Source organism: Ascaphus truei, chromosome 6 (genome assembly GCF_040206685.1).
Source record: "Ascaphus truei isolate aAscTru1 chromosome 6, aAscTru1.hap1, whole genome shotgun sequence".
Lineage (NCBI taxonomy): Eukaryota > Metazoa > Chordata > Amphibia > Anura > Ascaphidae > Ascaphus > Ascaphus truei.
In genome coordinates this window covers 21,851,024-21,876,650 of record NC_134488.1, presented here as the reverse complement: position 1 = coordinate 21,876,650, position 25,627 = coordinate 21,851,024, and the positions used below count along the sequence as shown (strand labels likewise).

Below are 25,627 nucleotides of genomic sequence, written 5' to 3'. Positions count from 1 at the left end.
GAAAGGTCATCTCCGTAATAAAGTGGGCACAAATAAATAAAATACTCAGCCCTGATGGCCATTGATGCCGAGAAAGCATTTGATAACATACATTGGGATCGTGTAATATACACCTTGGAAAAATTTGGATTTAAAGGGAAGTTTAATGATGTAATAAAGACCCTATATAACAAACCTAAGGCTAGAACTATCGCGGCTGGATGCCTTGCTGAATCCTTCGCACTACACAGAGGCATGAGACAAGGATGCCCACTGTCCCCCTTACTTTTTAATCTTGCCATAGAGCCTCTAGCCCACTTTCTGTGACAGCTAACAGAATTTGAGGGAATAAAGATGGGAAAAAACAATTTAAAATGAGCAATGTTCACGGACGATATTCTTCTATTCCTATCTAACCCCAATAGATCATTAGAGAAAATTCTCGAGACTATTACAAGGTTCGGCTCCTTTGCTGGATTTAAAATAAATGTATCCAAAACTGAGCTCATGTGCATAAACAGGCCAGACAGAACCACAAAAAACAACAGCCTACCAATAAAAGTAACAAAGGCCCTGTGAGGGAGTATACAAGAGGTTAAACGCTCTCACTTTAGCAGGCCAAAAGAACCCTAGCTGGCAGGTTTGCTAGCTGATTGGAAAGGGGGGGGGGGGGGGGGTTAAAAGAAGACAGCAGATTTCTTCCAAGCTGTCATTTTGTCTCTGAACCTGTGAGGAAACAGGTTGCAGAGAGCCTGGCTGAGGGGAGAGCCTGGCTGAGGGGAGAGCCTGGCTGAGGGGAGAGCCTGGCTGGGGGAGGCGGGGGGGGGGGGGGGGGAGCCTGGCTGAGGGGAGAGCCTGGCTGAGGGGAGAGCCTGAACTCCCTGTTCTGTACCTGGAATTAAGGACTATTGTTTTTGTTTTCAGACTTATGCTATTTACTTTCATTGCTTTATTCTCTGTGCAACTACGACCTGCTTCTCTTGTAAGGGAAATAAAGCGCTTTTCATCGCAAGAAAGTGGTGTGTAAGCTCTTCTCTGACCATACCGACAAGGCCGCTCCATCACGGGCCCCTATTAAATACCTAGGAATTTACCTAGAATCAGATCTCGTGTAATTATACAAAAATAACATCAAGTTAAAACAATCCTGGAAGAGATGAGATCTTGGATGACATTTCCACTGTCATTTTTTGGCAGAGCATGGGGCATAAAAATGATATAATTCGCAAGGCTACTATATCCCCTCCAAACACTCCCACTGCTAATCAAACATACGATGTTAATGAACTGAATAAGGGGATGAACAAATTCCTTTGGCAAGGAAAAAAAATGAGAATAGTGCTGATAAAACTACAGATGGCCAAAGAAAGGGGAGGAAATAACATACCAAATATATGAGACTATAAACCTTGCCTGCATGCTAAGGCATGTGGTGGATTGGACCCAAGGGAAAGACTATTACTCCTCCCCAGAATTAGAAAAATATTTTGCGGGTGAGTTCTCACTGGCAGAACTATTACACACAAACTGGAATAAAAAGCCCCAAGTGATCAAATCCAACGTATTAAATCAGGGATACAGTGGTTACATGGCGAATAATTAGGAAAAAGTTTAAATTGTCTTACACAATTTCCAGATTCCTACCTGTACAGGGAAATCAGATGTTCCCCCTGGGAAAGGCACATAGCCATTTTAGCAGCTGGGAAAAGAAAAGAATAAGAAACCTAGGAGACATTATAAATAAGGAGAAGAAAGGGTTTATGTCATATAGGGAGCTAATTTCAACATATAATATACCGTAAACCCAGGTATTCCATTACATACAACTACTAAACTATGGGAGAAAACGCCAAGACTACATAAAACACATATTAGAAACAATGCAATAGACACGTACTTCAATCAAGACACAGATACCAGATACTCGCTAGCTGACATATATAAATTAATTAGAGACCAAGACATTGAGAAAAATAACAAAAAAAATCTAGAAGCATGGCAACAAGACTTCCAAGACATTCAGACGATGGAAGATCTAACGATTGGGTATGTCAGGACGTGCAAAATAATTACATCAGAAAACTGGAGAGAAATGCAATTCAAGATAATGCATAGGGCATATATAACCTTCATCAGACATATTACGAATGTAGAAGCACACATAACGAAATGCCCCAAATGTAACCTCCCCAAAGCTAACCTCAAACACTATCTCTGGACATGCAAAAAAATGAAAGAGTTCTGGACACAGGTTCTACAAAATATTAAAGAAGTGATGAAAATTAGCTGGGTAAGACACCGCCTCCCCATGATATTTGCCAACACTGAACCTTGAATAATTAAGATCAACCAAAATAGGGGGGCTATTCTCCCAACAGAGATGATTCTCCTGGTAGCCAGAAAAGCCATTATGATCAAGTGGTTGGATTCCCAAGCACCTAACATAGAGCTTATAAAATCCCTCTTGGTCAAACTGATCACGGTAGGCAGAATATCTACCGAACAAGTAGGAGATAATCAGTTTGACAAATTTGACCTAAAATGGAAGATGATTATAAACTCCTTTCCCCAGCTAGAACAGAATAAAACACCCGAGATAAGCCTGTAAAGTGAAACGGATGGAAATCCTAATAAAGGAAACAGAAAATAAGGGGAACGTTCTGCAACTAAAGACAACACAACATAACACAACACAACATAACAGAACAGATTAAATACGAAGAGCCTAGTCTAAGTCAAATACAAATACGATATTCAAAAGAAAGGGCGGGAGTCACAAGCAAGCTATGAAACCAGGTATTGAGTTAAATGATCGAGATATTGGATCAAGACCAGTTATAAGTTCGGGGAAAAAAAGAAGAAAAATGGGTATCGCAAATATGTATTGAACTATGTAACATTATTGTGATGATCTACTGTATGTACATGTAAATACAACATGCTACAATGAAATGTTTTGAAGTGTCTCAGGAAACACCCTAATAAAACGATATTAAAAAAAGACAATTTCTTACAGATGCTAAGATGAATTGATGCTGTGCCGTATATCTGTCTCTGAATAAATGCTGGAACAAAATAATTCGATCCATGGATTTATTGACTAAGGTGACGCACCTTACCTTCAAGATAGAGAAGGACCTGTCTTCAGGTGCCATGCAGCCCCTGTCGTTACAGTACTGATTACCGGTGTTACCGCTACTTTTTAATTACCAATTTTCTTTTAAAGAAAGGGGATGTATTTTAGAAAGTCTCTCCCCCGTTAAATTCTTACTGCATGCATCTTTCTAAAATATAATCCACACAGCTTTGCCCCAATGTTTAATAAATGCAAGTCTTTTTTTCAAATCTGGGACTTTTGTAAAGCTACTTACTGTGGCAAACGTGTCGGATCAGGGGTGACATACTGTACAAACATACACACGGCAATGACACAAACTAGGCAGATAAAACGTGGCAGATTCCTATCTGGTAATCAATAAAAACCTTTTCAATGCTAGAGTCCAACTGAGCTCTGTTACCTTTTGTGATAGATAAAAGCAGAGCAGGGGGGGCTGAAAGGAGTCTGTGTGTATAGTGGGAGGGAGGATGACGTTTCATGGAGCAGCCTTTTAAAATTATTATTTACACATTTGGAGCTCTTGATCAAAAGGCAGAGCACATGTCTCGTGAAACACACACCGCATCAGCCATGGGGAGACCTCAGCAACTGTGCCTGCATCTGCTTCTGCTGCTTGCTCACAGCTGCCATATAACCAACTCACATCTCTCTGAGTGGACTTACCAAGGTAAGAGGAGGAAGGTATGGAATTGGAAACTTCAGCCTCCGAGGGTTATACTTGATCCCAAAGTTTTAAATTATGACTTTCAGGGCAGTTTCTTATGATTCGAAGTGATGAGTTGGTGATAACATATGTGCCAACAACTCCTGGTCATGTGCATATTAATAACCCGACCTTTTTTATACTGTGCACCCCTTGCTAGGAAATAGTTGTTTTGCGGAACCCTAATTAATAAATCTTATTGCTCACAAGACTGTTGAACTAATTCCAGGAAGTACAGACCCTATGGGGTGAATACGCTTAATAAGGCTCCAAACTGCACCTAAGTGTTTGCAGACTGCATGGGTAGTTACATAGTTACATAGTTACATAGTAGATGAGGTTGAAAAAAGACATAGGTCCATCAAGTTCAACCTATGCTAAATTTAGACAACAGATACTTTATCCTATATCTATACTTATTGATCCAGAGGAAGGCAAACAAAAAAACCCCATTAAGGAGAAAAATTAATTCCTTCCTAACTCCAAGAATTGGCAATCGGATTAATCCCTGGATCAACATCCTTCCCATGTATACTTATTTGGTATATCCCTGTATAGTATAGTTTAGCAGCGTAGAGATCGAATTTCTGGACCAACTTATTGCGGTTGAACATACTAATTGTTCAGTTGCTGCTAAAAACCTATTTTAAACCAGCAAACCAAAATACATATTTGTTGGCATCCAGTGACCACAACAAACAGTAATAATATAATATTTAGAGGGGTTTCCACCCTCTACACTCGACTGAAACAGCCCTAACAAAAGTGACCAACGACCTATTTACAGCTAAGTCTAAGGGTAATTTCTCTGCTGCCTTTGACACTGTTGATCACCCCCTTCTCCTGTACAACTTACACTCCATTGGCTTCTGTGACACAGCCCTCTCCTGGTTGAAACTCTACATATTCAACTACTCTTTCAGAGTTATCTTCTCTGGTGTTTTCTCCTCTTCACTCCCTCTTTCTGTCAGGGTTCTCACTCTATAACCCTTCTCTTGGCGAACTAATACATTCTTTTGGGTTTCAGTATTATCTTCATGCTGATAACACCCAAATCTACCTCTCCTCCTCTGACCTCTCCCCCTCTCTCCTGTCCCTTGTCCCCAACTGTCTCTCTGCAATCTCCTTCTGGATGTCCCACCATTACTTCAACCTTAACATATCCAGAACAGAACAAAATCTTTCCCCCTTCCACTGTCACCCCATCACCCAAACTCTCCCTCACTGCCAATAATACCACAATCCTATCAACACACAAAACCTGCTGCCTAGTGGTCATCTTTGACTTTTCTTCATTCCTCACATTCCAGCCCTCACTAAGTCCTGCCACCTCCACCTCTGAAATATTACTAGGATACACCCTTTTTTCACTCATGATACTACTAAAATCCTAATTCACTCACTTACCCTGCCTGCCGTGACTACTGCCAACTTCTCTTAGTTGGCATTCCCCTCTTCCGCCTGTCCCAACTTCAATCCATCAATTCTGATGCTCCACTGTAAATCCCTTCACTGGCTTCCCATGTCCTCTAGAATTGAATTGAAAACCCTAGTTCTGACTTCCAAAGCTCTCAACTATGCTGCCCCTCCTTACATCTGAGCCCTCATCCCCAAATATATCCCTAACCCCCCCCCCCTGTTCTGCCAACAATATCCACCTCCCCTCCTGCCTTATTACCACCTCTCACTCCCGCCTACAAGACTTCTCCCGTGCTACCACGTTTCTCTGGAATTCCCTACCACGCACCATCAGACTCTCCCCCAGCATTCAGAAATCCCCAAACTCTCTGAAAACTCACCTTTTTAAGGAAGCCTATCTGGCATACTTCTAATATCCACCCCTTCCCCGCAACCCTATTGGTACGAGATGTGCAGCTGGATCAAACTCCACGCGATCTAACACCCCCTTGAATTCACCCCCCCAAACCTTAATAGACCCAGCTGTGCCGCTGGCCCATACTCCACCCTGAGACATACTCCGTCCCACAATGAGCAGTCACTTTACCTTTTGTTTCAGCAATGCCTCTTATACCCTCTAGATAGTAAGCTCTCACGAGCAGGGCCCTCATTACCTTCTGTATCTGTTTGTGAATGTTTGCCCTTATTTGTATTTGCAGGCCATTCAGTTTATGTAATTGATATCACTCTGTACCCCCTCCCCCATTGTACCACGCTGCGGCAATTTTAGAAATTAATAAAGGAACCGCACTTGAAATAAAAATGTCACCACTCAATCACAATTGATTTATGATAGATTCTTAGAAAGAGGATGCAATAAGAAACTTGTATCCAATGCACTAGGAAAAGTTCAAGAAATAGAGCGGAAGAGTCTTCTTTTAAACAAAACTAAGAAGAAAATAAATAATTCTAAGATTAGAAGTAATTATTCAAATATGACTTTTCAAACAACTTTTGATCCTCAAATCCCAAAAATGTTATGTTGGAGTATCCTTTTGCATGACCCTTTATTAAATCAGATTTTACTTTAGGTGCCACAAATAATCTGTAAAAGGGCAAATAGGTTTGAGACAACTTGTATCTTTAGGGCAGTGTTTTCCAATCATTTTTTGGTTAAGGAACCCTACGTCTGAGGAACCCCAACCCTCTCTAATAGGGCGTCTGAGATCAGATGCATTGTAAGGAACCCCAACCCTCTCTAATAGAGCGTCTGAGATCAGATGCATTGTAAGGAACCGCAACCCTCTCTAATAGCGCGCCTGAGATCAGATGCATTATAAGGAACCCCAACCCTCTTTAATAGCGTGTCTGAGATCAGATGCATTGTAAGGAACCCCAACCCTCTCTAATAGCGCGTCTGAGATCAGATGCATTATAAGGAACCCCAACTCTCTCTAATAGCGCGACTGAAAGGTGAATTGTAAATTCTTCTGTATTTGGTACAATTTTAAAATGACCTGAAAATTACATGGAACCGTTTAGGGATGGCCGGGGAACCCAAGGGCTCCTAGGAACCCTGGTTGAAAAACACTGCTTTAGGGAGATGTATGACTGCAGATACATTTAGCTAATTTACTACTGGGGAATCTTTTAAAATAAAAGTGGTTATCAACTGTGAAAGTAATGCAAGTGTGTGGCTTCCAGTATGTGGGACGCAAAGCAAGACCATTAAAAATAAGTATAAAAGAAACATATTTGGAGGTTTGGAGACTCTGTGTGTTGAAGCACTTTGCCCTCAAACAAACAAACACACAAACAAAGATTTTAGGCTTTTAAAATACACAGGTAGGGGGATTGAAACTGTGACATTGAGAGTGAGAGGAGGGAACAGGGAGAATCTATCGAATCGTAGAGAAACGCACATGATATTTACACTTCGCACTTTAACACCTAATGGTTTAAATGACAATTTTGATATTGTATCATTTTTATAATACAGTATTAGACTTTTTGATTAAATAAAGTATTTACACTGATTAATATAGATTGACATAGATTGTACAATTTTTGGATAAAGTATCATGTAATATTTAATTTTCAGTAAGGTGAATACACAATGCTAGAATATATTTTCATTAATTCATTTATTTAATTAGGTATATATTTAATACATTTAAATATAATATTTGTTTTATATATATATATTAGTACATGCAGTTATTGCATTTAGTTAGTCATTTAAAATGTATTAATTCAAAAAAATGTATTAATTCACGGAAGCATTTTTGAAAATGAATGTATTTTTTTTAAATGAATGTATTATTTTTTGAACATTAAAGTATTATTTTTTGAAAATTAATGTATTATTTTTGATCTATAACAATAATTTTTGGGGTAAGATTCTTTAGATTTTTCTCTATCTTCTCATTATCTCAATTCATTCTTCCCCTGAACTCAAGTTTTTGTATATTTCTATGAAGATTGTTATCTACAATGTGGATCTATATATACAGTACATACCTGATCATATATTTTTATGAAAATAGGTGCTTATATAGCTTTAAATTTATACTGTAAGTTATGTTAGAAATGTTATTATCTGTATCATAATATAAAGCATTTGAAGCAAGTAATATAATATAAGAAATCCATGTGTAATATGCTCTTCTATTTTGACATATGAATGTTACCATTAAATCGGAGCTGCACTGTGATTGGTTATACGTCGCTAGGATGACTCTATTAAGATAGACGCACCCACAGTCAGTATACATCATACTCCTGAAGAAGCGTGAATCTTCACGAAACGCGTTGAGAGGTTGTTGCACATGACGCTGAACAGACCCGCCAGACAGTTTCACTATACCCAGGGCTGTGAATAGCTAGGAAGCTCACTAGTCCTTACTTAATTGTAAGTGAGAATATTTCTTTTTATCTCTATGTGAATAATAAATACTTAAAGCGTCATTTTATTTCTTCTCAATCATGTATTCTCTTGATTGAATATACTGTCACGGCCCCTTTTATTCTCCAACATCTCCGATTTTGTTTGGGTATTTTTTTCGAATGCCACGCACTTCACCGCGTTCATGCCGCATTCATGCCGAGACAGCGCTAATACAATGCACGCGGCCGCGGCTTTAAATACCAGAACATGCCGCATCAAACACTGCATCTGCCCTCGGTTTTAAAAGTTGCGCTGAAACGGCCGCAGGAGGCTAAAGGCGGTCGCCACTGTAGGTGGTATAGCTGTCAATTACTGTGGGAGCTCCTAAATTCATGCCCCACAATGCAAAGCATTGTGGGAAGCGACATTGGAAGCTCGTGCTGTAATTGACAGACTTACGAAGTGTGCAGTCCTCACACGGGCTCAGGAACAATACAATTTCTATTTTTTTTTACCAATTTGTCAGTGTAGATTTAATCACCCTTAAAATAACGGTCTGGCTTGCACGTGCATGCGCTCCCACAGGCACAGGAGGAACTGCAACAACAAAAAGGGAAACTTTTAAAGACAAAGAAGACAAACAAGAAACAGAAGAAAATACTCAAATCGCCCTAAAAGCCTTAAAAGTCCTATTTAAAGAGATGCAAGGGGTGTTTCAAGTGGCTCTGGCTGAATTTAAAGCAGGGTTGAGTTCTTTGACAGAACAAACAAAAACAAACTTGAAGAATCCCTGCAGAGCGAGGGTTCAATGGAAGAAGAATTGTTCCAACTTAATGATGAGATCAGGATTTAAAACCAGAGACAGAACATGAAACAGAGACAGAGCTCAGTGCACATCCAGTGAAACTTATACACGGTACAGTGCCTAAATATAAATGTATAGATATCTATTAAATAAAATGGTCTTTTAGTTTCACATTTTGGCCAAAGTGTTGTAAGCCCCTGAGCCACTACACGGCAGACCACATCTCAAGGGTCCCTAACACTAATATAAATTCTTAATAACCTCTGCATTACCAGGAAGAATAATTTATAATAAATCTGTCAAAATTAGTTGCATAGTTCTAAGTCTGATTGAAGCTTTTATTAACCTGTACATTACCAGGAAAAGCACTCTGTATTAGATTTGTCACAATCATACTGCAAGCAAGCAAGTACCCCATAGAGTGGAAGATGCTATGGAGTGAGCTTTTAACCATTTAAATGTGGGAGGGGGTGAGCTTCAACAAGATAGGAAGTGCCACCTTCCAATCAGCTAAGACCAGCTGAACAAGAATTGTAAAACATACAGGATACCTGCAAGCTCATATTAAACCCCGAAATTAACCACAACACACATATATATAAGCATATAAGTGTCACAGAAGAGTGCTACTGAGCATGGCAATATATATTTAAAACCAGAGACAGATTTCTATAAATCATTCTTCCTGGTAATACACAGACACACAGACACAGACACAGACACAGACACAGACACAGACACAGACACAGACACACACACACACACACACACACACACACACACACACACACACACACACACACACACACACACACACACACACACACACACACACACACACACACACACACACACACACACACTCAGACACTCACATACACACAGGGGAAATCAGAACGGGGGGGTGAATCGGAGCAAGGGGGTGAATTGGAGCAGGGGGGGGGGAATCTGAGCCAGGGGTGAAAATCGGAACGGGGAGGGGGAAAATCGGAGCAGAGGGGGGAAAATCAGAGCGGGGGGGGGGGGGGAAATCGGAGCAGGGGGGGGGAAATCGGAGCAGGGGGGGAAAAATCGGAGCAGGGGGGGGGGAATCGGAGCAGGGGGGGAAATCGGAGCAGGGGGGGGAAATCGGAACAGGGGGAGCAAGGGGGTGGGGCAAGGGGGAAGCAAGAAAGGCATGGAGCAGTACTCACCATGTGCTCCATGCAGGAAGAGGTGGGCCTCGCTTTGCAAGCTCGCATAGAGCTTGCTGCGGGCCCCAAAAAAATCCTGGCAGCGTGCCAACATGCTTCCTGGCGCATCACGAGCGCGCTAAATCCTGTCACCCCATGGAGACCGGGCGAGGTGCACGGCCGCGCAGGGGGCCCGGGCCCCCTGACAACAGGGCCCGGGATGCCAGTACCCCCTGCCGCCAACAGAAATCGTGGGGCCCGGGACAAACATTTTAAGCAACCCCCCCCCGTGTCAGCGGTATTGCCCACCGCCGCCCCCCCCCATTCACACCTCATGAGCCCCCATCCCATGAATTTCTCTCCTTTCCGTCTCACCCTCCCTCCTCACATGTATTTCTCTCCCCTGCTTCTCACTCTTACTCCCTATTTTCCTCACTCACCCCCTCTCTCCTCTCCCTCCGTCAATTACCCCACGCTCACTCATTCCGTCTTCCCCCCAAAAGATATATACCAAAAAACTTCCCACCTCGAATACATACAAAAAAATCCCCACCCCCCAAATATATACAACCTCCCTACCAAATGCATACAAAAAAAACCAACCTAATTTATATATATATATATGGGTGATAATGGTGAAAGACAGGGTTGGAGACCTGTCTAAGACATGCAAATGAATATACAGGAATATTTACAGTTGCTTTATGCTTTACTGTGGAGGGTTTTAGTCACTTTTTTTACCCACCATAACCTTAATAAGTGTGGTGATTACCGACTCTTATCTCATTTAAGCAAATGTCAGCAAGCCAACCTCACACTGATGATACCCATCAAGGTTGAAACATGTCTGTGAGTGGGTTTACTGACTTTGCATCTCCCAAGCCCTTGCTTAAAAGCTGTGTTTAAAGCAGCATGCATTGACTAAGGGTTGCTCATGTAATGTGAGCATGAGATAAAAAATGGCACTGTGTGATCATTTGCATGTCATTTCCCAGAATCCCTTGCTGCAGTGGAAGTGCTGTGTGCTGGGTCATAATGGTGAAAGACAGGGTTGCAGACCTGTCTAAGACATGCAAATGAATATACAGGAATATTTACAGTTGCTTTATGCTTTAGTGTGGAGGGTTTTAGTCACTTTTTTACCCACCATAAACTTAATAAGTGTATGTATATATATTTATATATATATATATCCACAGCATGGTCACAGCTTAAACCACAGCCAGGGTTAAGATGCATAGCCAGAAAACCCACCCACAGACAGCTGTTTCGACCTTAATGGGTCTCATCAGTGTGGGGTTGGTTAACTGGCTATGCACAGAAGCTAAAGGATGGGGTTTACCATACTGAGTTAAGTTATGGTGAGTAAAAAAAAGTGACAAAAACCCTCCACAGCAAAGCAAATATGCAAATGTAAATATAACTGTATGCTCATTTGCATGTCTTAGGCAGGTCTGCAACCCCGCCTTTCCCCATTATCACTGGCTGTGCTCAAAGCTGTGACCATGCAGCAAGCTTAAGCCTAGGGAACCATGTATAAAATGTTTTTTGAAGCAAAAAGTGTGCTCATTTGCAAGTCATTTCCCAGAATCCCTTGCTGCAGTGGAAGAGCTGTGTGCTGGGGGGTGGCGGTTTTGGCCTCGGGGGCGGGGGGGTCAGCGGCAGTGCTGCTGAGAGACATCTGTCTCCCGGTGCTGCTCCTCCAGCGCGCCGGGCCTCCCTCTCTTACTTCCGGCGCTGCAGACAGGGAGACCCGGCGCCGGGTTCAGAGTTTTTTTTTCATTTTTTTAAAAATGAGCTAGCAGCCCTTGTTTCCCGCTGCTGGCGGCTCTGATCGCGGCACCTCTCTAGCCAAGCCACGGCGCACCAGGGCGCCGCGGCGCACAGTTTGGGAACCACTGAGTTAAGATGACATTCCCAGGAAGGTCAATACCGATGGGTAGATATAGAAAATAGATTTATTAACTCAGGGGCAGTCTCGGCTCTTTTATTGAATAATAAGCCAACAAAAACAGACCTTTTTGACTTGGCTGTAATAAAATGTTACATTAAGATTTGGCATAAGACAAAACCAACTATCAATTGGCCTCAGCTCCTTCGAGATGTACCTCTATTTTTGACAAGCCGGACTTTGGCCTGGGCTGGTCCACACGTATTTTTGATTTATGGAAGGTTAATAATATTAGAGATGTGGGAAATATGCTACTGAGAGGTAAATTATTCAATTTTAATGATTTTTGTCAGAGATACTCTTTGACGGGAGCTGAGATGTTCAGATTTTTGCGAGTTTCTCACTATCTTAGGCAGCTGTCCCCAGGTGGGTCTTTCCCAGAGTGCACTGTATTCGAAAATTATGCAGAAATAGAAATTATCAGTGGGGATTTATATCAACTATTTACCAATTTCTTTGCTCTCGTGAATTTAAAGCTCCCTGTGCACATCGGTATATGGATCATAGGGCCCAGGATTTTCAGATGGAGATTTCTTGGGAGGATTGTCAAACTATCTGGACAAATGCAACAAACGCATCATTATGTACAATATCCAAAGAAAATCTTTATTTTCAGGTGGTATTTGACGTCCCAGGAGTTGAGGCAGATTTACCCAAAGACCACGAATCTCTGTTGGAGAGGTTGTTGACGGATTGGAGATATGGGCCATATTTGGTGGTTTTGCCCCAAAATACAGAGGTTCTGGGGAGTTGTGCAGAATTTAACGCGAGAGACTTTTGGAATAAGGATCCCCCTAGACCCAATTATATTTGTTCTGGGTAAACCACTAGATAATTTATACGAAAATAAATCTAAATTATTGTTGCATATTCTGACCGCGGCTAGACGTGGGATTGCTGGGGCCTGGAAAAAACATCTACCTCCCTCCAGGAGAGAGATTATTTTGAGAATAAATAAAGTGCAATCTACGGAAAGACTAACAGCGTATGTGAGACATAATTCAAGAAAATTCCAAAAGGTCTGGGATGCCTGGAACCCTAGGAACTCTAGGGGAATAGAGGAACTGTTTAGACACTGTGGACGGAGGGCTGCACAGTATGTTCCCCTTATCAGAGTTGGTAATTTTATAGGATATCTGGAGTTGGGACTGTTCGGCGTCGTTGTATTTTTGGTACTTTTGTATTATTGGATTTTTGTTTCTTCTATGTTACCGGTGTTAATTTGGTGGTACCCCGTTCCCCCCCTCCCTTTCTCTATTAAATAGAGCTATTTTAACGTCTTTTGTTCTACAATACCCGAGATGTCGGGGTTCGCTCGAATCTGGTTCTATAGCCAAGCTGAAAAGTAGAGGGGACAGTGGATAGCCTTGTCTAATGCCTTTTTAGTATCAGGAAAGAGTCAGACTGAATGGTGTGGGCCCTGACTGTAGCTGTTGGAGCAGAGTACAGTGTATTGATACTTAAAAAAAAAAAATGTGGGTAAATCCCATTTGTTAGAGTGTAGCTGCCATAAACTGCCAGTCCAGACTATCAAATGCTTTTCAGTATTGAGTGAAAGTAAAAGAGAGGGACCCGTTGTTTATTTTGCTACATGTATGAGGTTCACGGTTCTCCTCATGTTCTCGAGGACCCGTCTGCCTGGAACAAGGCTGATCTGGTCCGGATGTATTAGTCTAGGGAGAATGGTAATCAAGCTGGTGGCTAGGATTTTGACATAGAGTTTTAATTTTGTATCTAAAAGGGAGATTGGCCTGTAACTAGACCATGATAGAGGGTCCTTTCCCTCTTTCAGGATTACGACTATATTTGCTTGTAACATATCTATGGGTGGGAGAAGGCCTGGAAGCATTTTTTGAAATATTTTGGTTAGATGTGGGAGGAGTATTGAGTAGATTTTTGAAGTGAAACTTCTTTAGTGGCACCTAGTCAATTTTGATGGAACAAAACTCCTTCATGGAGATGAAAATGTGAAACGGAAATGACGTCACGCTCCTAACGGTCGCCGCGCCCCCCACACGCCCGCTGACATATGCCGCGCATGTGCAGTAGTGATGGCGCCGCTGATGGACGCCACGCATGCGCAGAAGCGGCTGACATCGCTCAGTTCTCCGGCGCGCATGTGCAGAGGCTTCTGGAGCTCGGTAGTGCATTGCACATGGGCAGCCGAGGAGAAGAGGACACGGAGCGCAGACCACCCACCCACACCCCTGTGTCACACACCCTGTCACACACACGGTCACTCACAAACACACACACACACACACACACACACATATATACACATACACACACACGAGGAATTCAGTTAAGCACAGAAATAAAATTACGTTCAAAATAATCTCAAAAAAATAATCTCAAAAATAAAAATCGCTAAGACTAACACAGAAAGAGTGCGTGAGTATCGTGCTCGTACTAGAGCTACGAAAACACAAAAACAAACATCTATAACAACATCTAATATTATTGTTACTTTATATGTTGCTGACAACACACAAAGAAGTTTCACTTACTATGCGCGTGCACAGCACACACAGCTTTTTTTTTTAAGTACAGGTTAGAGAATCCATCTGGACAAGGGGCCTTCCCGTTTTTAAGGGACTTGATTGCTTCCTGAATTTCAAGTGATTCAATAGTTTTTTCAAGATTTGTGATATAATTTGAGTCAAGTGTGGGGAGTTTACATTTTGTTAGGAAGTTTCTGAGTTTTTGTACTCTCTTACTAAAGCTTAAAGCTGATTCCCCAACAGGGCCAGGTAGATTGTAAAGGGATGCATAATATTTTTTTAATGCGTTATGTTGGGTGGGATAAACGAGGGATTGTAAGATCACAATAGACGACGGAGGTCAATTCGTGTTGGAACGAGGCCTCGGGTCAAAATCCAGGCACTCCCTATGTGGGTCTGGTTTTAGAAAGTGATCTAATCAAGATGTGTTTTGGGAATCGGGGGTGAAACAGTTATAATAACAAATAATGTTGGGGTTATGGGAAATTAGGCCTTTTTTGTGTAAATACTATGAATTTTGGCTTTCATTTTTTTTTTTTTTGCGGGCGAGAATTCTGTCTGCCTTATCCTCTTATTTATAGAACTTCTGTTGAGTCCATCTCATGCCCTTTTCTGCGTTTGTAACTAGCAGAAGATTCAGTTTGCCTCTAATTAAGATTATTTGCCTGTAATTTTAATTTGTGGATAGATTCTAATTTAATTTGTTTAATTTGTGGATAGATTCTAATTCGGCTAGTTTCTGGGTAAATGTATTTATTTGTTTTCTGTTTCTTTTTCGAGATTTATGTGCCTCCCAGAGAGTGAAGGAAGATTTGCTATGTGTTTTTAAAACTTCCTTTAAGTGCTGTATGGAATGTATAGGTCTGAAAGCGAGACTCCTGGTTGGAAATAGTGCTCTCTCACATACGATTTTGTATTGGAGCCTGACATTGTGCTCTGCATACCTAGATAAATTGCACCATCCTTGGTGATTATGTCTCAGATTATGGAATGTCTTATCGCTGTTAGACATAAAGAGCACCAAAAAATTGGTACAGTAGAGTCTCGGTTATCCGACCTAAATGGGACTGATACCTTGTCGGACAACCGAAAATGACGGATAATACAGAAAGTCTTATCCGTCATCTGTGGCCCCACCCTTCTTCTCACTTACCAGGCTTACCGGCGGTGGTGGAAGAAGAGGAGGACCGAGGACCACCATGTCAGTGGAGCAGTGCAGCAGAGGCGTTACATGGCGGATGGCGGCGGCGGAAGCAGCAGGAGATGAGCATTGACACCATGTGAGCAGCACAGGAGAACAGCCGGAGAGGAGCGTGTCCAAGTGGTCCGACCTGGAAGTCATTACTGACTTCCGGTGTCTGCCACTACTACAGTGCAGCTCCTCCCCGGCCGTTCTCCTGTGCTGCTCACATGGTGTCAATGCTCTTCTCCTGCTGCCGCCACTGCCACCGCCATCCACCGGTGTAACGCCTCTGCTGCACCGATCCACTGACCTTGTGGTCCTTGGTCCTCCTCTTCTGCTGCTGCCAGTAAACCTGGGAAGTGAAAAGAAGGGGGGCCGCAGATGACGGATAAAATGAAGTGTCGGTTAACCGAAAGTCGGATAACCGAGACTCTACTGTATTATATAATTCTACCTTATTTGCTTAGCTCTTTTGGTGAACAATCATTTTTCATGTTTACAGAGGGAGAGTTGGATGAAGCCAACTGGGGGAAAAAGTTTCCAGTATGTGATGGAAAACACCAGTCTCCCATAGACATCCAGAGGAAAAAAGTTCGACATAGCCAAGAACTTAGGCATTTGGAGCTCAGTGGCTTCGAAGGACCGTTGCAAGGTCACTTCAAGATGACCAACAATGGTCACTCAGGTAAGTGTAAAACTTAAATAAGTTACTGTATTAGACCAACTCCATACTGGCAAACACACACATGCTCTTCTCAGAAGCGCCTGAAAGGAAAATTAGAGATTTTATTTGTCCATTATTTGGCCGGGACCCTTAAACAGGAAGTAAAAAAATAATAATAACCTTTTCAATAAAGTATCTTGGAGTCTCTATTAAACATGGAGAAACTTTGGCAATATAGATTTTAGCAAGACGCCAGGTAAAATCGCATGTACTACTTATGCTGCAGTGCAGAGCGTCCTTTCTAAAATGACTCTTACGAGTTGTGTTATATACATGTACATCCCGTTCCCAGTATACTGACCTCAGAGAGAATAAGCCATCTGTTGTTAGTCCAGCGTTGATTTGTGGTATGTTTGTTCCTACATACAGTACAGATAGAACTTCCATTCAACATGAGCATCCAGCAGGGGCTTTCTAGCTGCTACACTGCAGTACAAATGCACTTGCACTGGGGGGGTCTTGACTTGGAAACCAGTGGCTCTGAGCACACAATTGATGGGATGAGATACTTTGCAGAGGTGAGTATTGCATCTCATCCTTCTCTTTGCTCTACCATAAAGCATCAAAACCTGTCAAATCTTATATGTTTTTTTTTATTTTTTTAAATAAATCAGCTCTGTAGTATTAGATAATAGTGATGGTTTAAAAATAAATACATTTATTCAACTCTAAATGCCATTTTTTTTTCAACTTATTCTTTATTTGTTTTTTTTTTGTTTTGTTAAGAAAAGTGGGGAGTGGGATACAAAACACAAAAAGGGGAACATGTTACTTGCGAATCACATACAGTTGTATCAAGTGAATAACACATTCAATGGGGAGACAATAATGACATCACTGTTATTACAGCGTTTAAAGTAGTGAATACAGAAAATTAACTCAAAAGAAAAAGAAAGGAAATGTCATTGCTTTTAGAATATTCATTTCTTTTGTTGTCATACCAGCTTAACCTCCATGCATTTGTACAGTAGAGTATCCGAAACTGGATACTGGATACCCTCCAGGCTCACCTCTGCATTTTATACAATTACGATTCCTATCACACCAGGGTTGTCTCAATAGTGAAGCTCTTGTTATTTATTGTTATGTATTTTTTTTTTTTTTTAATTTCCCTAGCTAGTGTGTTTTTACCTCACCTATTTTTTGATTTTCAGGACTGGAGAGTAGCCCTCGAATGATATCTATTTCCTATATAGGTTCTCCACGGTTCCCAGACGTCTATGTATTTCTGTACTGTGTCGTTTTGTATCCCCGTCAGTTTTTCCATAAGACAGATCCTCCATAATCTTGCTTTTACTGCGTGAATGGCCGGCTGCTGTTCCTGTTTCCAGGCTTTGGCTATTTCGCATCTGGCAGCTGTATATATGTGAGTCAGGAGTTTGTCGTCAGTTTTTTCTATGTTTTCAATTGGTCTGCATAGCAGTACCTTCCAGGGGTCTAGGGGGAAGTCATACCCAAGAATTGTCTGCGCCATATAATGTGTGGCCCTCCATAGCTTTGTTACCTTTGGGCACGTCCACCACATATGTATAAACGATCCCTGCTGGCCACACCCCCGTGTACACAGTGGGGACGTGTTTCTAAAAAATTTGGACAATCGTAGTGGGGTGTAGTACCATTGGTGGAGCATTTTATATGCATTTTCTTTTATTAATACACATGTGGAGCTCTTTGCTATTCCTTCAAATATGTTATCCCACTGCTCTTGATCTAGTTCTCCCAGCTCTTCTTCCCACCTCGTCCTCAATTTGGGCTTTATCTCCAATTCCTGTTTACCTTCTGCAAGTATGCTGTATACTTTAGAGATTAGGCCCTTTTTGTCCTCCCCCATGAGGCACAAATCCTCAAATGTTGTGAAGTCGCTATACGGACCTGTCTTCTGTATGTGATCCCTCAATTGAAGATACCTAAAAAAGGCCGAATCAGGGAGGCCATAGTCTCTCTTTACTACCTCAAACGTCTTAATAGCGTTGTTTGCCCATAGATCTTTTACCCTTATGATATCTGCCTTGCACCAGTCTTTAAACGCTGTTGGTTCCATGCCCGGGGTAAAGCTAATATTGTCAAATAGTGGTGTCATCTGAGATTTGTTGGTGGATAGCCCATGTTTAAGTTTTAATGAATCCCACATGGCTAGCGAGTGTGTGATAGATTCCAGGGGCACCATCAGTGCTGGTCTTTCTTTCTTTGTTAACCACAGTATCATTTCTATGGATGACCCAGACATCACATCGGACTCAATTTCCACCCACTTTTTCTTCTGTTTATGTGCATGCCAGTGAACCAGTTGGCTTACATGCGCCGCTTGATAATATTGCCACAAGTGTGGCAAAGCTAGCCCTCCTGATTGTTTGGATCTATATAATGTGGGCAGCTTTATTCTCACTTTTTTGTTATTCCATATGAATTTTGTGATAGCTTTCTGCAGCTCATGCATGTCCCTGGGTCTGACCTGTACTGGAAGTGTGTGGAAAAGGTACAATATTCTTGGCAATAAGTTCATTTTGATGGCAGTTATTCTACCCAACCATGATATATGATATCTGGACCATTCTTCTAATTCTTTTTTCAGCGTTTTTATTAGTGATGGGTAGTTGGTCTCATATATAGTGTCGGGTGTGTTAGTCAACCATATTCCCAAGTACTTTATGGCCTGTGTCTTCCACGCGAAATCAAAGTTTATTTTTATTAGCTTTAGTTGTTCCTGAGGGAGATTTATATTTAGGGCTTCGGATTTTTCGTTATTTATTTTAAACCCCGATAGTTTCTGGAACTCTGACAAGTTACTAAATAAGTTTGGGAGTGATGTTAAGGGTTTTGAAATGGTTAACAATATGTCATCGGCGAACAATGCTAGTTTGTATTCTTTTTGTTTGACCTTAATCCCCCCGATATCTGGGTTCGCCCTGATTTGAGCTGCTAACGGTTCTATCGCCAATGCGAACAATAGGGGTGACAGGGGTCAGCCTTGTCTTGTGCCATTCCTTATGTTGATTTTCTCAGTCTGCATATTAATATAGGATACTTTAGCTGTGGGTTCTCCGTATAGTGATGTAACAGCATTCATAAATTTGCCTTTTACCCCAAATGCTCGAAGTGTCTCAAACATATATCCCCAATCAATACGATCAAAAGCCTTTTCGGCGTCTAGAGATAGTAGCATCGAAGGCGTTTTATTGTGTTCGGCTATCTGGATTAAGTCAATTGTTCTTCGTGTATTATCCCCGGCCTGACGACCTCGTATGAATCCAGCCTGGTCTGCGTCTATCAGTTGCGGAAGATACGTATTCAATCTTGTGGCTAATATTTTGGAAAATATTTTGAGATCGTTATTGAACTAGGATATCGGTCTGTAGCTTTTGCATTGGGTGGGGTCTTTTCCCTCTTTATGTATTAATATTATTTTTGATTCCAGCATCGTTTGAGGAAACTGCTCTCCCTCAAGAGCTTTGTAAAATATCTTTAGTAATTGGGGAACTAATATGTGGGCTAATTTTTTATAGTAAATATTGGATAGACCATCTGGTCCCGGGGCCTTGGAGTTCTTCAACCCCGTTATTGTTTCTAATACCTCTGTCTCTAAATGCCATTTTTAATGAGTTTTAAAGCATTCTTTGATTTCTATAGCAGGTTTAGCTCACCTCCCAAACACTTTCCTGTTTGTGATAATTTGTTGCCAATATTCCCAGCAGTTTGCGCTGTAAACTGGAACAATAGATAACTTTACTTACTTTAATCATATCAGTATTGCCAGCTTAAATAGGAATGTAGAATTATACATTGACACATTCTTTACATATGAAAATAATAATAAGAAAAATAGGGGGGATGTAGTATTGCAGCTTTAAAAAGGCAATTCAAGCAGCAAGTAAAAAGATTTTTTTTAGTTTTAATATATGTAGCCTTTGATTACTTGTATTCAAAACGAATTAGCTAAGCTAACGATTGATTTGTTCTCCCGTGATCGATTAGCAAAGATTCTGCTTCCCAGGGTTCACTAAATGGCTGCCTTTCAGTTTCAATCATTCCTTTAGTCAGTGTAACTAAGCTACAATGTACAGTATTCTTATATAACTAAGGTAATATTACTGTATCTATTGTTACAGTTTGCTGCTAAAACTGCTGGGAATATTGGCAACAAATGATCACAATCAGGAAAGTATTACAAAGATCTTGCACTTCTGGGGAGGTGGGCTAAAACCTTCTATATAAATCAAAGGGTGCTCAGTATATTCAAACTCATAAAAAATGGCATTAAGAGTTAAATAATTATAATGTAACCCCCTGTGTATGCCAAGCAACAAATGGACACTGCCCTAGCAGGTGCCTCTCCATGGACAGGTGACTGTGATAAGTCAGTAGCAAGGCTGGTGAAGGAGGAGGGACTATGAGGGAGAGTGAGCTTTAAGAGGGGAGGGGGCTGCCATGACAGTGGGGAGATCTGTGCGGAGCTGAGAGTGTGAGGCTCGATCCAGAGCCTTCTGTGAGATGGGACCTGCATGTGTTCCACGTGGAGACTTGAGGACTGATCAACGGAGAATCCAGCTGCAGAGAGCCAAAGACCAGAGATAGATCGCTGACGGAGGGGATTCCCCAATGAAACATCAACAATGCTACCACACTACATATCTTTGCGAAGTACATGTCTGCAACCTATAGTGACAATACACAAGCTCCAATGGGGTACCTAGAGGCCTATTATGTTGACTATATAATGGTCTTTCCCTCACACTCTGGGAGATTCTGCCATTACTGGCCGTGTGGTGCATCATACCTGCTGGTAACAGGAGGGCTGAGTTGTCCGCCGGTGTTAGTGGGGACACAGGATCAGGTTTCTGGGGTACATTACCCACATGGTTCTCTAGCAGTGCAGCGCCTACATCTGCTGTAGGCTCCAGAGAGGTGAAGGTGATGTTCTAAAGTAGAACCATCACCTCTCCCCCCAGTAAGATCACACACTAGGCGGGAGTATAACAACAGGAACGGTTTATTCTCTTGGTCTGACAGTACAGGAATAAGGCATATCTCTGCCCACTGCAGTATCTGGGATGGTCAACTTGAGGATAGCCCCTGGACTACCACTACAGGTCAGGGCCCCTTCAGCTGTCCTGGCTCTACCCTGGCCCTCTAGCAGGACCAGAGGTATAGGGTATCACTCACTCTCCCCCAAGGGGAAGAGGGACAGGGTAAAGCTCCAGGCAATCCTGTGTGATCCCTGCTTCTCTCAAGGGGAGATGCACTACTAAATTTGGGGCAGCACTGCCCTTAAGTACTGCTAGACGGAAGGCACCAGGTCCATCCCATGATTGGACATGCTCAGGCCGGATGTCACCGCCTCCCACTGTCACTCAAGTGCAGCACCAAGAAGGGCAAAAACCCCATGTTGACTACTGCACTACCATGCAGTCTGATTCTAGCTGGGCTTACTGCCAGGAGTAGGTCAGGTGGCATGGCTACAACTATAACACAAATACATGCACAGCGCTTAGATGAACTGTAATTATATAATCTGTATTGTGCCTTGTATGTAGTGATCCTGTTCCTAAGCATCTCGTGGTTGCTGATTATCTGTTTGCTATATCTACATATCCTATATATAAACCTGTTACATACATTCAAGTGCTGTGTCCCTTTTACTGGCCTCAAGCATGTGTGACAGCTAACATAGGTATAACGACTTAGACCCCTGCCTCAGCATCAGGTGCAGTCTGACGTATATAAAAAAAGAGAGGGGCTACAATAATAACAAAAAAGGAATTAAGCATTATCTAATATTACTGAACTGATTTATTAAAAACACACACATGTAGGATATTGTTTGGATTGCCTCTTTAACTTTACCTCTGTATCTCTGACACTGTCTGTCCTGTCTCCACAGCTGCACATTGTTCATTATAACTCAGATTTGTACAAGAGCTTTGAGGAGGCCAAGGACAAACCGGAAGGGCTGGCAGTGCTTGCATTCCTATACACAGTAAGTAATGACCCATGGGGGCACAGGCAGAGAAAAGTGAAATGGCTGGGAAGCTGATGGAAAAGAGTGAGGCTGTGGTGTTGTGATTGAGGTTAGAAGACCGGGAAGAGGAAGAGAGGCCTAGGGTTAGTGACTCTGCCTTTAAAGGAGAGATGACAATGCTAGTTCCTTGTTATCTATATATATAAAACTGAAAAATTGTTTGTCTGTGGATTTGTGCGGTTGCTGATTAGTTGGTGGCCGGCCACACCTCTCGCTGGCACGCACCCACATTGGCTATGGGGCGGGGTGATGTCACAAACAGCCATCCGTCCCCTCTGCTGCTCTCCGTCCTCTCCCCACCCCGCCGCCACTCGTCCCCTCTCTGCTGCTCTCCGTCTTCTCCCCACCCAGCCGCTACCCATCCCCTCTCTGCTGCTCTCCGTCCTCTCCCCACCCCGCCACTATCATCCCCTCTGCTGCTCTCCGTGCTCTCCCCACCCCGCCGCCATCCGTCCCCTCTGCCATCCGCCCCCTCTGCTATCCACCCCACCATCTGCCCCTACCCTTCCATCGACCCTGCCATCCGTCCCCACCCTGCCGCCATCCGCCTCGCCATCTGTCCCCACACCGCCATCCGTCCCCACCTAGCTGCCATCCGCCTCGCCATCTGTCCCCATCCTGCCATCCGTCCCCATCCGGCCGCCATCCACCCGCCATCCGTCCCCACCTGGCCGCCATCCGCCACGCCATCTGTCCCCACCCCACCATTCGCCCCACTCTGCTGCCATCCGTCCCCGCCATCCATCCCCATCCTTAAATTAAATTTAAATTAAATGCCGGGGGATCGCGAGGCCTCTGTAACTGAACTTATTGTGGTTCAGCCGGGTTCAGATGACGCGTTGACATGGCAACGTGGCGTCAAATGATGCCGCGGGGCCATGTGACGTCACATGACCCGCGTTGACACCCATTGCCATGACAACGCGTCACATGACGTGACTTCACATGACCCCGCTGACGCCGACAGGCAAGTAAGGGGGGCACGAACACAAGTAAGGGGGGCACCGGGGGAGCAGCATCAGAAGTTTGCGCTCCCCTGATTTAACCTATTAAACATGCCACTGCCATTTGCTCATTTTGCTGCTTCTGGCGGGTGATCCTTTAACTGGTCCGTGACACTTCTGTTAACTGCTGCCACAGGAGATTGCAATTGCTTGTATCCCCTCGTGACAGAAAAGAGTTTAAAGATGTAACCACTTCTAAAAAGATTTGGAGAAAAAACCCACAAACGAAGAACTAGCAAGAAAATAGCACTTTAGTGATTTGTAATTTCTCCTTAGAATTGTATCTATGTAATCAATGGGCAGAAATTAGCAAAGAAAGACAGGGATTAAGAGTAAAACAAAACATTGTGCCCGTTTAATATGCTGTTAAGCTGTTTTCTCCTTGACGGAGAAGCTTTAGCCCAGGGGTGGCCAACTTCAGTCCTCATGGACTACCAACAGGTCAGGTTTTCAGGTTGTCAGGTTTTCAGGTTGAGTCACCCTTGCTGAAGCAGGGATATCCTGAAAACCTGACCTGCTGGTGGCCGTGTGGACTGGAGTTGGCCACCCCTGCTTTAGCCCCTTCAGTGCCAGTTGGTCCTGCTATCTCCATGGCCCCCTTGTCACTTCCTGATCATGTGAGCGTAAGTGCAAAAACTGCACCAAATATATGAAGGGCATTATTTTCTTTGATAAATCTGGTGCCCCTTTTTTGCACTCGTTGTTGTCCCAGTTTTGCAACAGAGAGACATTAATTACAATACTCCAAAGTGTAAGGAAATTTAAACAAAGCTGAACAGCAAGAAGGGTGCAGGGGACAACTTTAAGAAGAGAAACCAGTCTGGTCTTACTGGTCACAGCTTTCCTGCGCCTTATATTATTGAAATGAGGATGCAGACAGCAGATCTAACATTAATTAAGTGCAGGACGCCATGTGCCGTTTGATATCCTCTATTTTGGTCAATAAATAATTACTTGTTAATCATTCAGGGTTCTAAATTATTAGGAACGGCACAACCCTATCCTCATCCTCCGTGTTGGAGGTGTAAATAATGGATACACAAATTGGAAAGGCAGCTTTACATTGATGGGACATAAGTGGTCCTGTGACAACAAATCTGCTCCATATGTACCAAAGAAGTCCCATTAAAATCAAGAAGATTTTTTTATTTTATATATCTTGTGCATCAAAAGCAGCCTAGTGGAGTTCCGGTTCGACCATCAGCATCACAGAAGAGAGAAGGAAGGCCAAATCTACTGGGAACAGAGAAGATTTCAGAAGCTTGAATGCTGAATTCCAAAGAGAGGCCAGAAGGGACAATGAGAACTACTGGAATGAACAGTGCCAGAAGATGGAGGAAGCGAGCAGGAAAGGTCATACGCGAGAACTCTACACCCACGTGAAGAGGGCACGGTCAACATTCAAGGCTCGGAAGGCAACAGTTTGTGGGAACAATGGCCAGGAATTGCATAACTGTCACGAGAGAACAGACAATATATAGAATAACCGGGCCAGATTGAACAAGATTAGGATATAGTAAACTGAATGAGTTTATTTCCTATGAGCAGAACAGACAATACTGTACATCAAGCAAATAACATTACAGACATATTTACACTTACTGGGGCTGGATAAGGAGATATTCAGCCGAATATCAGCTCCTTAATTTGTTGCAATCACGACAAGCACAGGAATAAGGGGTGCAAGCAACTATATAGGTGCAGGCCCCCATTCCTAACATGGCATTTCAGTTATTGGTGAACAATTACCTTGTACCAATCACAGGGTGACAGGTAACGCGAGAAGCAGGGTTTACCCAGCCCCTCATTAATACACCCCTCCCCTGTTCTTACTTGGCCAGCCCATTTATAAAAAATATGGCCACAGGCCTGGGTGCCGTTCTGTCTGGCAACATGCTTATTGGGCAGAGACCGTTCCTGAAAGGGTGTTATATTTAACAGGTCACAATGGTTTGTATCCATCTGTGAGATCTGGCTGCATATGCAATGAGGCGAGTCACCTCCATTGATATCCACGTCTTTTCTCACCTCTAACTTCTCCACAGGGGACCTTTCAAGTACCTTCCTTTGATTGTACAATTACATATCAAAGCTGTCATCTGGCAAGCTTTTTGTCCAATACAATTCTCCCCCTCCCTCCGTGTTAATACATAACATAGCAATTAATTCTGCTGCAGCGGGGA

The 25,627-nt window shown here is 42.7% G+C and overlaps 1 protein-coding gene across 1 annotated transcript in view; it reads left to right on the top strand.

Moving 5' to 3' along the window:
- The first annotated feature begins 3,550 nt into the window (after positions 1 to 3,550).
- LOC142496738 (uncharacterized) overlaps positions 3,551 to 25,627 on the top strand; it is a 34,127-nt gene continuing 12,050 nt past the window's right edge. The window contains exons 1-4 of the mRNA XM_075603602.1: positions 3,551 to 3,764; positions 16,203 to 16,385; positions 16,794 to 16,942; positions 22,303 to 22,398. Coding sequence (XP_075459717.1) covers positions 3,575 to 3,764; positions 16,203 to 16,385; positions 16,794 to 16,942; positions 22,303 to 22,398 — 618 coding nt within the window. The 5' untranslated portion in view covers positions 3,551 to 3,574. The remainder of the gene's footprint in view (positions 3,765 to 16,202; positions 16,386 to 16,793; positions 16,943 to 22,302; positions 22,399 to 25,627) is intronic.